The sequence below is a fragment of the Corvus kubaryi genome, unplaced genomic scaffold (genome assembly GCF_017639235.1).
Source record: "Corvus kubaryi isolate FWS band 111438036 unplaced genomic scaffold, C.kubaryi_AGA036_p1.0 37395, whole genome shotgun sequence".
Lineage (NCBI taxonomy): Eukaryota > Metazoa > Chordata > Aves > Passeriformes > Corvidae > Corvus > Corvus kubaryi.
Window position 1 is genome coordinate 3,905,580 of NW_024581134.1, and position 14,918 is coordinate 3,920,497.

The following is a 14,918-nucleotide window of genomic DNA, read 5'->3' on the forward strand; positions in this document are numbered from 1 at the left end:
GGGCAATGGCCGCGCTGCCGCCTCAGAGCGCCGCGCCCGCGCCCCCCGCCCGCCTCTCACCGCCGGACCCGCCGGCTGCGAGCCCCGCGGCGCCGCGGCGTTTGTTACCTCAGCATGCCGGCGTGCCCGCGCCCGCCGCGTCCGTCCCCCGCCGCCCTGAGCGGCGCTGCGCTGAGCTGGCGTCACCCGGCGGCCCCGTGTGAGGCGGTACCGGGTGACACCGGGTGGCACCGGGCCCGCTGCGGCACCGCCGTGCCCCGGGACGGGCCGTGCGGCAGCGCTGCGGAGGCCCCGGCCGTGCCCTTCAAAGGTTGTTTTGGTTTTGGATCCGCGCTGCAACCCGCGTGGGGGCTGTTTTAACAGGGCGATTCACTTCTGAGGGGTTCTTAGGTTTATAGTTGGGATTTTTGTACCCAATTCCATACCAAATTATATATTGATACATATACATAGATACATATACAGATGTGTGTGTATATATTTATCTGTCTTACATATATATGTAACTAACTGTAGACTAATACCAAATTAGTCTTCTGTGACCTGTCAGCTATATGTTACTGCATTATGCCCATTAATTTATCTTTAGCGAAAATAAGCATAGTGCTTAACGGTTTTTAACCTTTAAACCTGGATTGTTAACCTTTAAACCTGTATATCATTGAATCGTAGAATATCCTGGGTTGGAAGGGAATCACAAGGGTTGTCAAAGTCCCGCCTCCTGGCCCTGCACAGGACACCCCCAAAAATCCCGCCAATGTGATTTTTATAGTGGTTTATTCTCATTCTAAATTTCTGATCCAGTCTCTATTCATTGTTAATAGGCCAATATAGTCCTGTCCTTTTTTAAGGACTTAATTACCTGAAATTACTCTTCACTATTTTGAAGGAAACGATACTCAAATTTTAGCTTGTATGTATGTATTATTATAAACCCTTCAAAAAAAGGCCCTGTGGTTCAACACAGAAAATGCAGGAATTGATAATTGCTCACGTTTCTGTGTTTCTGTCAGACACACAGCAACCAGCAAGTCCAGTGTAATGATGACACCAAGTCAGTGACTCTGCACTCCCTGTCTGTGCTTGTTATTTTCCCCACACAGTGAAGGAGGAAGATTGACACATATATATAAATATACAAAAGAAATATAGAAAATAAGCCACAGCCAGCTTCTTGAGAGTTTTCATGCAGTTGTGTAATTCCTATTCTTGTTATCTGACTGACTGAGAGACGGTAAACTTCTGCAGTGAATTTGACATTGATTTGCTTCGAGTCCTTGAGAATTCAACCGGAAGAAATCATCCTCAATCAAGGCGGGGGCTGGCCATGTTTTCTTTATTTCACCTTACAACTGTCCTGGCCCCAGATGCTGCTGCCATTATCCCCAAGGACCCATAAATTAATGACTACAAAACCATACTTTGAGGAAGTTTTTCTATAACAGTTTGTACAGTGTCATTAAACTTGGGATTCATCTGGATTAAAATAGATGCTGATTCCCATACTTTGGGAACTGGAATATCAGTATATGGTAATTTTGATTATTTTCTGGTGTAGCTGTAGCAGTTGTGAGATGCTGTGGCACACAACAAATCCAGGCAATGAGGAAGGAACAATAAAGCCCTTCTAATTTGTTGCTAATCATTGCTCATCTTAACAAACAAAATTAATCTTAGCCGTGAAGAAAACTTCACTGGTGGGTGGCTACCTGATGGTTCAAGTGATGGGATTTATGGATACCTCCCAAATACCCAGCAGCCACATTCTTGCCCCAAATCTACATCACTGCAGCCATTCACCACTGACTCCTGGACTTTGGTCTGGGGCACACCTTGGTTTTGAAGTATTTGCTTCACTCTTGTTTTAAATTCCATTTTTTTCTCCCCCATTCTTGAATACAGAATGAGAGTCCTCTGTTCCCCAACATCCCAGGCTCCCCTCAGTTTATTTGTGAAGCAGGCACTGGGATCCTGAGCCTGAAGGCAGCTGAGGGTGTATTTAAACATGCAAATTATGCCTCTCATTGATGAGCCCTTCCTGGCTTTCCCTACCCAGGACTTTGGAAGTAGCTTTCCTATCAGGTTCTTCCTGGCATCACAGAGATGCGACTTGCAGGAGTGAAAAATCTGACAAAAAAAAAAAAAGGAATTAATTCCTGAATCCTAAAACCAGGAACGGGCAACCTGTTATGTGTAAAATCAAAGCTATTTTTTCCCCTTTCTGAGCTGGCGGCCAGGTGTGTTTTCACACCCACCTGCTTCCTTCAGTCTTTCAGCCTTTGTAGATTAGACAGCGCTTTGTTCCTGAGGACAAAAGTCCACCTCCACTAACGACTCACAAAGCTCTTGGAACAGGATAACCTCAGGGATTTGATTAAGGAGAAGCTCTTAATGCACCAAAGTCTAAGTTAAACAAAGCCAAAAACTCGCTCAGGAGGTTCCTCAGCCACAGCTTGTCTACGAGCAGTTTGCTTTGCCATGCAGGGACAAGGAGAAGCAGCTTTGAAGAGTGAGAGGTTTATCTGGTTCTTGGGATGAAAGGAGGCTGTGTGGTTGCATCCATTGAAAACCAAACTCGCACTGGCTTGGAAGTCAGATTTTCTGTCAAAGGATGCTCAGGGAAATGATCACAGATCATGAAAGTGCATTGGAGTATCTGAACTCCTGTGTGGATGCCCTTATTCAGAATTAAAGCACCTCATTCCAGCTGGCTTGCTTCATTCTGAAAGCAAAATGCAATAAATTGAATTACTTACTTTCAATCTAAAGAATTTTATTTAATTTTCCTTTTGTTTACAGTACGGACAAGCACAAGCTGGCCTGGACAAGCGGAAAGGACAAGCTCATAGCCTGAGGTGCTGTGTTCCCTCAAGTTCTGTAAACTGAATTAAATTACCGTCCAACTGAGAACCTGAAAACACACAAACAGCAAAAAAATCGTTTTTACTTACCTGATTCTAAGGGGATGCAATTAATCAGAAATACCTTCGTGTGTCGCAAGATGGGAATGCATTTTCCAGGAAGTTTTAAGCAGCACATTAATAGCATCGAATTTCATGGCCATGTCAATCAAGACAAGTAGCCCATGTTCCCCTCTTGGCACTTTCCTGCATACAATTGCCACTCAATTACCACCAGCCATTAATCAAGAGCACATTTTCATGCAAAAAGCCGGTGGCTGAGGGCTGTTATTTCTTTCTGTTGCCTTGTGACTTCAATGCTTCACAGCCGATTCTGTTAATGAATGGCACTCGATGGAAATAACACCGGGCTCTGCCCTTTTGCCTTGGTGGCTGAAAGTCGGAGCCGGAGAAGAGTGGAGGTCAAAAAAAGGTAATGAAAAGTAGAGGCAGAGATAGGGTGGGAGGATGGATAGGAAAGTAGAGGCTGAGAACAAAATTAATGCCAAAAAAGTTTGGAAGGCTGAGAAATAGAGGCCAAAAAGGGGTGAGACACCGGCATGAGGGCAGAAGAGGCTGGCGGAGAGGGGGAAAGTGTTTAGGAATGGTGCCCACCCTTAGCACTGTAAATATTACCAGAGTTGCACAGGACATCGCTGGACCACACCCACCAAGGAAAAGGAATTTGTCATTTGTCAGGAAAAGGCGAAAACGCTGGGAAATAAATGGTACTGTCAAATCTCCACTAGACAACAATACAGACGTAGAGATCTGAGAGATCGTTTTTAAAGGATGCTGACTGGTTCCCTTTGTGCTCCTGATCTTTCCACTCGGCGTTTTTACTGTGCCTTTCTAAGGAGCCCAGGTAAAAGTTTGAGGACTTAGCTGTCTTGCTTTAGGAAGAGGTGAATATTCATTAGATTTAGGAGTATTTCCCAGGTGCTTTTTGAAAGTGGGATTTAGTAAAGCATTGTAAAATGTCCTGACCTGGTGCATGTTCCCAGCCCTTTCATCTTCTCACCAGCCCTTGGTATGGGCAACAAACCTTAGAGGGGCAGCACTGGAATTTCTGCCACTTCGGGCATGGTGTGTTTGCTTTTTAATAACTTTAATATTCCTGCTGCAGAAAGCCCCCTCCATCCATTCTGTATGTGGGGGACAAGTGACAGCAAGGGGCACCCTCTCAGCCAGCCTGGGAGGCTGTGCAGCAGCTGCAGTGGGATGAGGTGTCTGCTCATCCCCTGACATGGAATTACATGGCCTGACACAAAAATCTTTGGAAAAATTTCCTATCAAGTGTACAGGCTGTTTTCATGTATATTAGATATGTTTGGGTACTGTAAATAGGCTGAGATACCTGTGTTTCCAGGCAGACTTCTCCCATGTCCACATAAAGCCATAGGTGTCCTGCCCAGCCCCACTGTGACTGGCCATGTGAGGAATTTGTTAGGATATTTCACACAGGAATCCAGACACTGTGCTTTAAATGAGGATAAAATTTAGACATTACTCATTTCCATTTGACTGTCAGCTCCCTTGGGCATGATGAAAGCAGCAGTGGGTCCCAGCTATTCAGCTCACTCTGCTGTTGTATCTGGGGCTCCTGCAAGTCCTGTGTAGTGTTGCCAAGACCTTGGAGAGGATGTAAATCCCGACAGGAGAATGCATCTGCTCCGCCATGGGGATTAGAGTTCAAAGTGCCCTCAACCACGGTGCCCAGTTGTTGTCTCCAGCTGACAATGACCAGCCAAGTCCATGGAGACACAAAACCTATCTTGGGACTGCTGCTTGAGGCCTGCTGATTTTCCAGCCTCTGCCTTTGACACTTTAACCCCTGACAGCCAGGTAGTGAGGTTAAACCTCAGCTGGCAAAGCAGCACCACACAGCTGAACAGATAAAGCAAAAGCTGCACAAGCAAGCAAAGCAAAACAAGGGATTCATCCCCTGCCTCCCATGGCAGGCAGGTGCTCCAGGAAGGCAGGGCTCCATCATGTGGAACAGTGACTTGGGAAGACAAACTCAGAATGTCTTCTCTTCCTCCTTCTCCCCAGCTTCATGTGCTGAGGGTGCTGCTGTATGGTCTGGGATATCCCTGGGCTCAGCTGGGCTCAGCTGTCCTGGCTGTGTCCCCCCCAGCTCCTTGTGCCCCCCAACCTCCTCACGGGTGAGGGTGAGGAGCAGGAAAGGCCCTGGCTGTGTGTAATCCCTGCTCAGAGATAACTCAAACATCCCTGTGTTATCAGCCCTGTTTCCAGCACAGAGCCAAAACCCAGCCCCACAGCAGCTGCTGTGAAGGAAATTAACTCTACCCCAGCCAAAACCAGCACACCAGGTCTTCTGTTGGTTTCCTGAGCATTAGAGGGACCAGCAGAGGCCCAAATTCTGTTCCTTTCCTATCCATCATCACTGATAGAGCCTTGGTGAGATCTCCTTGAGAGGAGATTAAGGGAGGGAGTGTACTATGGGGGTGCAGGGACATCAGATGCCCAGGAGTGCATGCTGTGGCTGAGCCATGCTCCTGGGAGCTGGGCAGGTCCTGGAGGAAATCTGCACCGGCTGTGAGGCTACAGCAAAACATGTGGGGTGAAGGCAGTGTGAGAAGGGCAGGTACTGTTGGTGCTGCTCTGAGAAGGTGCTGAAGGGCAGCAAACACAACCTGCCACTCTCAGACAGATTGCTCTGGTGGGAGGGGATGCAGAAAAATTGGTTTATCTTTGTGCAGACACACCTGGAAACAACACAGCATTTACACTTGCTTTGACTTCCTGGGGCACAGTGGCTTTGAAGTGAGGAACTGCTGATGCTAAATGAGAACCAGGCAGTCTGTGGGGAGATAAACTAGATGGGCAGTGAAATGGAAACTAGATTTGGGGGGAAAAACCACTTTTAATTCTCTGTGCTGTGTTACTGAGGTGCAGTTTTTTGAAATATCCGTGATTCAGAACCATTAACAAGAATGTTTTACCTGGACTATTTCCTTGAGAGTATTTACAAGTCCCCAATAAGTTCAGGGAGTGCACCTAAGAGACGAGTACAGCAACATCATTCTTCGGGGTATGCACCAGTCCAGCTGCTCTGTTCACACAGGGACATTTGGCTGCTCCTGGATAATATCCCTGTACAAATAACAACATTCTGATGTTGTGCTTCTTGCCCTCTAGATGGTACTAAGCACCGAGTCTGAAATCACTGATTAAACCGCCTGCTTTCAATAACATTTTTGGGCTCTGGGGGTTGTTATCAAACCTCTTGGCTTTTCCATGTTTTTGATCCATATCCAGCTTTATAAATAGGTGGGTTTTGTCCCATTCAGTGTCATCGTTAGTTCAGCATGGGAAATGGTGTGATGCAGATTAAAATAACGAGCCTGGAGGCACAGAGAATGTGTGTGAGTCTCAAGTGCTGCCGCCTTTGCTTTAGACAACACATTCAACCCCCGTACAGAGAATGACCCAGTTCCTATAGGGTTTTTTTTTTGTGTTGGATCCTTATTAGACTTGGCTTTTATAATTCCTGCAGGCTTTGGGATGTATAGAGAGAACACACATCAACTCCTTCCTCCCTGATAAACAGAGAGCAGTTCGTGGTGCCAGGCAAAAAGGTGTACATTGGATATCATCTGTAGCTAGGAAATTGTTTTCCTGGCTCAGATTTCTCCCCAGGTGTGGCATTCTGCTTTGCTGGGCTTTCCCCTGCAGACACGCCTGCCCACAGGGCAGCAAAACCATCAGGCAACTGATGGCAGGTCCACACTGTCACCTCTTCCCAGGCAGGAGAGCCAGGGAAAGGCTTGGGTGAAAACACAGACTGGAGCTGGTCAGTGGGTGCTCACCTTGGCTCAGCTGAAAGGGATCAGGCAGGGCTTTGTTAAAGCACCCCTTTCTCCCCAGCTTTAGGGCAGGAGGGTGTCCCAGCGTGGCCACAGTGCCCAGTGCCAGCGCTGAAGGGGTGACTGCTGCTGCCTTCCCCTTCTGGGGGAGAATTAAGCCAAAACAACCATTAACAAAACAAAAGTGACCTTGGCAAGTCAAACAGTTCATTTCAAACCTGTGTGAGATAATCTGCATTTCCACAGCAACAAAAATAGGTTTTGCTTACAAACAGTGTCTTGTACATCTAAGAATAGCTACATTTCCACAGAGTTCTTTAAAAAAGACACAAATGCTAGTTTGGATATTAAGATTAATATATTTAATCTTTCTTGTTTGTAAAACAAGACATAAATTTGCGTATAGATATAATTTATATATTTTTTTATTTATATATACTATATACAGACAATAAAAAAATTTTCCTCTGTATTAGACTGAGAGATTTATGGAGGAATGATATAGGCATAACGGGGAGCTTTGAAGAAACTCAGAGTTTCATAGTAGGTAATTCTTAGGGAAAAGGAAAACACGTCTCCCTGTCAGCCTTCAGCACTGTAACAGGCCTTGCCCACCATGGACTGAAGTTCCAATTGGCTCTTCCATTGGATATTTGCTACATGGTTCTTGAAATCCCACAGCAGGATCCTCTGTGCCTTGCTGACAGCCACGGCCCCAGTCCAGGACTGCCATGGGCCAGGGGAGGTTATTGCACTCCAAGGATGCGCACGTTAAAAGCACATTTGTGCATTTCCATAGCTCCTATGGAAGAACAAGACATTTCCAATGTGCATATTTATCAAAAATAATAGAGATGGGAAGCGACTGCTCGCACAGAGATCCCTGATCATCCCCAGGGGCTGGGGCGAGCTGGCTTCGTTGGACAACTGCCCTTGCTCCCGTGAGGCCGAAGCTGTGACCTCCTGCCCGGCTGGAGGGGGTGTGACGGGGACAGGCACCGGGATCCCGGCAGGATGTGAAGTGCAGTGGGTGGCAGAGGGAGGGCAATGCAATGTGTGACCTTGCATTTCTCTCCTTGCTCTGTTTTGGAGGGCAGGTGGCTGCAGGGAAACACCAGTTAAGGCCATCTCATTGATTGCGTCTATTACCAGACTGGGAGGAGGAGGGGAACACAAATAGGAATCATTTTACCGTTCACTTAGAAATTAAAAAAATAACCAAACCCCAAAACAATCAAAAAATCCCCAACTCCAAGTAAATAACCACCTCACAGAATTAAATAATGCTTCTTATGGCAGTCAGCCTGGTGAGGACAGAAGAAGAACCCCAACACCCTGGCAAGGAGGACAGCCCCTGCCTGGCTCACAGTCAGAGCTGATCTGGGGCTCCTCTCTGATGGTCACAGTGAGAGGAAATAGGAGAAGGTTTGGGCTGAGCCTTGGGGGCATGAACCCGACCTCTGAAGAATGGTGTGAAAGTGGTCTCCCCATAGCTGCTAGCCCAGCTTCTGGCTCGCAGTGGTCAAAGATCAACCAATCTGGGTTCCTTGCAGGGTCTCTAGCATGGATTCAGCCATCCAGAAGGGGAACATAGAATTATTTAGGTTGGAAAAGATCTCTAAGATTATTGAGTCCAACCATTCCCCCAGCACTGCCAAGCCCACCACTAAACCATGTCCCCAAATGCCACAACTAAATGGCTTTTAAACACCTCCAGGGATGGTGACTCCACCACTTCCCTGAGCAGCCTGTTCCAAAGCCTGACCACCTGCAGTGAAGAAATTTTTCTTACATCCAATCTAAACCTCCCCTGGCACAACTTGAAGCCTTTTCCTCTCATCCTGTTACCTGGGGGAAGAGAACAATCCCCACCTGGCTGCACCCTCCTGTCAGGGAGTTACAGAGTGATAAGGTCCCTTGAACCTCCTTTTCTCCAGGCTGAGCCCCCCCAGCTCCTCAGCTGCTCCCCATCAGACATGCTCCAGACTCTTCCCCAGCTCCATTCCCTTCTCTGGACACTCTCCAGCCCCTCAATGTCTTTCTTGTCATGAGGAGCCCGGAGCTGGACACAGGATTTGAGGAGTGGCCTCACCAGTGCCCAGTCAGGGGGACGGTCACTGTCCTGGTGCTGCTGGTCACACCATGGCTGGGACAGGCCAGGTGCCACTGGCCCCTTGCCCACCTTGACCAGCACCCCCAGGGCCTTTCCCACCGGACACTTTCCAGCCCCTCTGCCCCAGCCTGGAGCTGCAGGGGGTTGTTGTGACCCAGGGGCAGGACTCAGCACTTGGCCTGGTTGACCCTCATACAACTGGCCTCAGCCCATGGACCCAGCCTGTCCAGATCCCTCTGCAGAGCCTTCCTGCTGTCCAGCAGATCAACACCCCCACCCAAACTGGTGTCATCTGCACTCTGACTGAGGGTGCCCTCGAAAGATACTAAACAGGACTAGCCCCAGTACTGAGGAACACCACTGGTGATGGCCCCAGCTGGATTTAACTCCATTCCCCACCACTCTCTGGGCCCGTCCATCCATCCAGTTTCTCCAGGAGAATGCTGTGGGACACAGCGTCAAAGGCTTTACTAAAGTCTAGGCAGACAACATCCCCAGCCTTTCCTTTACCCAGTGAATCACCCTTGTCACAGAAGGAGACCAGGCTGGTGAAGCAGCACCTGCCTTTCCCCTGTGCTGGCTGGGCCTGATCCCCTTGTCCTGTATGTGTGATGGCACTCAAGATCATCTGCTCCATGACTTTCTCGGCACCAAGGTCAGACTGACAGGCCTGTAGTTCCCTGGATCCTCCCTGCCTGCAGGCATTAAGCCCTTGCCTTTGGCAAAGGCAGTGCCTGTGCTCAGGACTAGAGCACTGGTGCCTAAGAAGAGAGAGTAGGGCCCAGTAGGGTGCCCTAGCTCTGTCTCAGGATTATGGCAACCTGCCCATGCTAGGACTACTTCCCAAGCCCTAGCATAGCAGCTGCACCCCAGAGATCCCTTCTGCTGCTAATTACGTTGTGTTTGTGGGCCAGGGAGATCCTGGAGGCAGAAGAGTTGTTTACGTGGCAAGACACAGGTTTGGCTCCAGACTGCCCAAGAGAAGCCAGGAGATCTCAGCTCAGCTCCTGGTAGCTCACTGGCCCACCACAAACTGTGCCAAAGGTCTTTGCACGAGCGAGGCCCAGAACCCCATGGAACCAAACTAGTGTGGAGGTGGGGTGCCTGTGCCCCCCAAGTACCATCACCAACAAGCCAGAGTGGGAGAACAAGCAGAGAAGCTGCTTGAGCCCCTTGACCAGCTGATTGCACAGCTTTAGGCCACGGATTCACCCTTCAAACCCATCACCAACACAACCATCCGTTCTGCAGAGATCAAAGAGCGTCTTGGCTACCGCAAACCCCAGTAAATGTGGGCCTGCAGACATCGCATCCTCACCAGACCTGTGAGATTTGAGAGCATGGCAGGGCACACACTGGCTTGTTGGTCTTCACAGCTGGCTTTACTTATTGATCAACGTCTTTAGGGAGCGTGTGAGAGTGCTCATGACAGTGGCGACCGTGGCTGACTGGCGGGCGAGCTGCTCCACAGTCTGCTGGTGGCTCAGCATCCTGGCCGTGGACTCCTCAGCAGCCTTCAGGAGGAAGGTGTAGTTTCTCACCACCTCCTCCACCTTCGTCAGCAGCTCTTGGCGCTGGGACTCCGAGCGCACGACGTACACCAGCCTCACAAAGGTCTCGATGAGGCTGCTTAGCACCTGGAAGCTGCTCGTGATGGCGGAGAGCATGTGGGTGGGACTCTTGTCGACGGCGGCCACGCGGCGGCAGGACGCCCGGAACTCCTTGAACTTGAGGGCCAGCTCCTGCTTGTACTCAGCCAGCTGGGAGATGTAGGGTTTGCAGTCCCGGACCTCAGGGCTCAGCACACACTGCCTCAGGATGGTCAGGAGCTCGTTGGTGTCCAGCTGCACTTGCAGAAACCCATTGGGGAAGCTGTAGGCATGGCCTCGAAGGGTGTTGATCTTTGCCAAGCTCCCCTCAAAACTGGAGGTCCTTAAATCTATTTCCTGGGTCTGGCTTTCATTGGGACTGCTGCAGGCTGTTGCGTCTAGGACCTGAAGAGTCCTGCTCATGACTGGGACCATCTGATTGTCCAGCTTCATTCCCGGGAGTATCTGCATGGGGATGGAATAGGACAGCTCATCCTTCTCACTCCCATCATCTGCAACATCGCATTTTCTGTAGTAGAAGCAGTACCGGATGGAGCAGCACTTCTCATCCTCCATGTCTTCATCCCGCAGCTCAGCAGGACTTGGGTACATCTCCTCCTGGACAGAGAACACTGCTGGAGCCTTGTGGTTCTTTTTGTCCTGTGCTATCTGGACATAGGAGGGGTCAGCCACTCCAGCGGCTTCCTGGATTTTGCTCTTCAGAACAGGACAGAGGATGCTGGACTCAGGCTCTTTCTGGGGACCTTTCTGCTTGGTTGTGTAGATGTTCTGGTAGATGTCAGAGGACAAGGATGTCCTATCAGTCTTATCTATTTCACTGACACTGTAGCGACGCAAGAGCTTCCTGTAGTGGGGTGCACCCATGCACTCCCCTCGGGAGGTGCACGTTGCCAAACAGGACATGCCGTTCTCTGGATCTGACCGGTAGTCTCTGGACTCTAAACTTGTGGATCGTATCCGTTTGCCTTTGGAAGGGCTGCTCATGCTTGTCAGCCTAATGGCTTCTACCTGCTTCTGGTCATCTGCAACTTTATCCCTGCCTCGCCTCTCCAGTTCTGGCATCACCAGCTGGTTGGGGGGTGGCCTCATTCCCCTGCAAATCCGCTTGCAGTCACAGCTGCGCCTTTGCTCCCTGGACATCCCTGGGACTTTTTGCACGGGACTGCTCCTCAGCTGGCAGCTGCAGCGCCCAGGGGCAGGGGGGTGCAGATATTCCTGTGGCGGGAGGTCACCTTTGCTCTTTGGCTTGAGCAGCTCTTCAAGGAATTCCAGCTCATACTGCTTCACCTTCTGCAGCTGGGCCTGCCGCTCGTCCGTCTCCTTCTTCAGACGGGTGGGAAATGTTGCAGAGAACAGGTTCCTAAGCCTGAAGGGAGCTTTTGGGGCTTTGGGTTTAGCTGGGACATCAGCATCTTGTTGGGTCACCTCCAGGACTTTTTCTACTTTTTTGGAAGGCACAGTGCTAATCTGCAGGCTCTCGGATCTGGGCATCAGCTGGATTGGCCCTTTGGCTTCCTCACTGGTGCTCCTGAAAGTGCTACCAGGTGCTGGAGGGTGCACATTGCTGCTCTCAGCTTTTAAGATTTTGGCCGAGCTTTCCTGTTGTATTTTCTGTCCTTGGTTTGAAGGAGCTGTGTGTTTCTGCAAGACGAGGCTTGTGGCTTCCCCACCTGCCTTCTGACCTGTCTCTCCACTTGCAGCTTTTCCTGGAGCATCTCTACTCACTTTTTGCTGGTAGCTTTTAGAGGCAAAAGTCTTACTGGACATAATTTCCTCACCTGCTGAGGTGAGGTGGAACGCTTCAGCCTGACTGCCAGGAGCTTCTTTAGGACTTGGAGAAACTTCACAGTGCTGCTGCGGAGAGAGCTGCTGCTGCTGCTGCTGCTGACAGTTGCATAATGTCTCTGCAGTTTGTGGACCTCCTTTATGTGTCAAAGGCTTGCTGCTGGCTGGTGCACAGCTGCTGGTACCATTCATGTTCTGGTCTTCTTTTAAGGCTGATACCACTTGGGGAGCTGAGGCTTTTGCATTTGCCACCTGCTGCAGAGCAGCTGAAATGATGGCTGGAGTTACACCGCTTTTCTGATCCAGGAGGAGCTTGGAGCTCGGCTGCACCTCTTTGGGCATCTTCTCTTGCAGATCCTGTGTCTGCTCCTTGCTTGGGGCTGCTGTGGCATGCAGAGATACCTCAAAGGAAGCTTTTGTGTGACCTGCACCTTTGCACTCAGAGCTTGGCACTGAAGCCCCCTTGCTCTGCTCACTCAGCTGGGGGTTCAGCCCCGGCTGGGCAGCTGAGGTGCAGCTCCGCTCCCCGTGCTGCTGCTCCTGTTTGCTCTTGCAGTTGGTAAGGCTGGGACTTTGGGTAGAGAAGGCTGCCTTCAGTGAAGGGCTCGGGTCCTGGCGGCTCAGGGGGTGGGGTGAGGTGAGAACAGCCTGGGCAGCGCAGCTCTGGATTCGGAAAGGCAAGTCCTTCCTGGCCAGGAGGTTTTCTTTGTTGATGTGTTGAGTGAGGAAGTAGGCTGCGTTCTGATGCTGCTTCATAGCAGAGACCATCTCCGAGACATCAGTCAGCTCTGAGGAGTTCGTTTCGTGGCCAGAGTCCAAGGATGACTCAGGAGTGATGGCAGCCAGGACAATAAGACCTGAGGAGGGACACAAAGAAAACCCCACAACAACCCTCACACCACAGTGCTGTGTGGAGGAGAGGGAAGCTCCTTGCAGCAGGAGGGTCCCAGGAATGCAGGGCACATTGGAGAAACTTCTGTGACTTCTCACAACTAAGAGTTAAGGCTTGTAAGGGAGATCACTTGTCAGCATTGAGCTGGCTTGATAGCTCAATTCAGCAAGAGCTTCTGGCCCAGGAAAAGATCCTGTGAAGCTTTCCATTGTTGGTGGTAGCAGAGCTATAGGGACGTGTCTGGCACAGGAAGGAAAACTGGGCAACAGGTACTCTGCCATAGTGAGTAGGGCAACCAAGGAGGGAAGAGGGACAAAGGACAGTGCTGCCAGCAGGCTGGTCCCAGAGTCACCCATCTGGCAGCTGGTTTGCCTTGTGAAGGGCTCACACACTGCAAAACCTGGGTGGGAACCTGCAAAGACCGATGGCCAAAGGCCCCAGCACAGTGGGGTCACAGTGGGGAGGAACTCATGCTCACAGTACTGGTTTGTTAGTGACTCGCCCCAGCATCGTGGCATGCGGACTGTGGCAGATATGGGATAACCACGAGACTCCCTCAGCCACTGTCAGGGAGAGGAGTCCCACCTCAGCTTCTTAGAAATCTTCTGAGCAGCAACTTGGCTGCTCCTGCTAGAGCCTGTTGCCACAACATAGTTTTTACCAGAAGCTGCTTCACAGTCACTTACAGGATGGGAGGAGACTAAAGGGAAGGATGTACAATAGGAAAGAAAGCCTATAGGGAAAAAAGGGAGTCACAGCCACTGAAATACCTGCTGTCTGCTGTGGTGGGGGATGTGGACAATCCTCTGAAGCAGCCAGGGCTTCCAGCGCTTGCAGGGTGGACACCAGGGCATCATCCAGCTCTTGGGCATGGTCTCGGACCGTCCGTGGCTGCACGTTGTCAATCAGCGTGACCGGGATCTCGTCGTAGAGGATGCCACAGAGCTGCCGGCTCTGCTCCTGGCTCTGGGCAGCTGCCCGGCGCTTGGGGTCATCCTCGTCGGAGCTGTTGTCTCGGAAGCCAGGAGGGGGGGCGGCGATGGCGGGGAGCAGGGACGTTGTCTCGTCTTCTTCCTCGTCGTTTCCGGGAGGGGGAAGCGACATCAAGTCCACCATGTTGTCGCGGGTGCTGCCAGGCTTGCCCGCCGTGCCCGAGGCCAGCCGGCTCTTGATCTTGGCCTGGCAGGACTCGCAGTAGAAGTGGGAGGTGTCGCTGCGCAGGTGGGTGTCGATGGTGTGTGCCCTGGCCCTGCTCGCCTGCCTGTCTTGCTCAAGGCCATCCGGGTCGTACTCCTTGGCGGCCCCGTTGTAGCCTTGGCCAGAGCTTTTGGAAGTGGGGTCAGATTTGGTCCTGGGACGAGTTTCCTCAAAAAAAATCAGGTTTTCATTGATATCCGTCCCGCTCTCTCTTTCCTTCCTCTGCTCTCGCATGTGCAGGTAGCAGAAGTGGATGAGCTCTGAGTCCGAAGCCCTGGTGGCCGAAGCGCCGGCTGCTCCGGTGACAGTGGCAGAGCCACCCACCAGCCCATTCTCTTTCTTTCCCATGTGCCCTGCCGTGGCAGGCCGGTGGAAGTTGTGTGCGTTGATGTAATCTAAACCAAAACCACAACAGGCACGTTAGCAGCAGCACCCGGATGAAGGGAAAACAGCCTGGGGAAGCTCCTGCTCAGCCTGGAGAAGCACCCGTGTGCTCTCTGCCCTCCAGCCCTCAGCATGCTGGACTGCAGTGGGACACCCGTGTTCCCTGCAGCACAGTCAGGCCACGTGGCTGGTCCTTTGGAAAACCTG

General features: G+C 50.9%; 1 protein-coding gene and 1 long non-coding RNA gene across 6 annotated transcripts in view; one reads left to right on the plus strand and one right to left on the minus strand.

Moving 5' to 3' along the window:
* Positions 1-51: 51 nt before the first annotated feature.
* Positions 52-14,654, plus strand: LOC121670205. Its single transcript, XR_006018069.1, has 3 exons — positions 52-310; positions 2,800-3,333; positions 14,568-14,654. It is a non-coding gene; the product is annotated as an uncharacterized LOC121670205 (long non-coding RNA).
* The window catches only part of FRMPD3 (FERM and PDZ domain containing 3), a 58,826-nt gene continuing 51,354 nt past the window's right edge, over positions 7,447-14,918 (minus strand). For 4 of the 5 annotated variants that reach the window (XM_042040075.1, XM_042040073.1, XM_042040074.1 and 1 more), the window contains 2 exons: positions 13,901-14,722; positions 9,740-13,095 (listed from right to left, as the gene is read on the minus strand). In XM_042040075.1, coding sequence (XP_041896009.1) covers positions 10,226-13,095; positions 13,901-14,722 — 3,692 coding nt within the window. In that variant the 3' untranslated portion in view covers positions 9,740-10,225. Of the gene's footprint in view, positions 7,533-9,739; positions 13,096-13,900; positions 14,723-14,918 lie in introns of those variants that run through there. The other variant, XR_006018057.1, reaches the window with a different exon arrangement.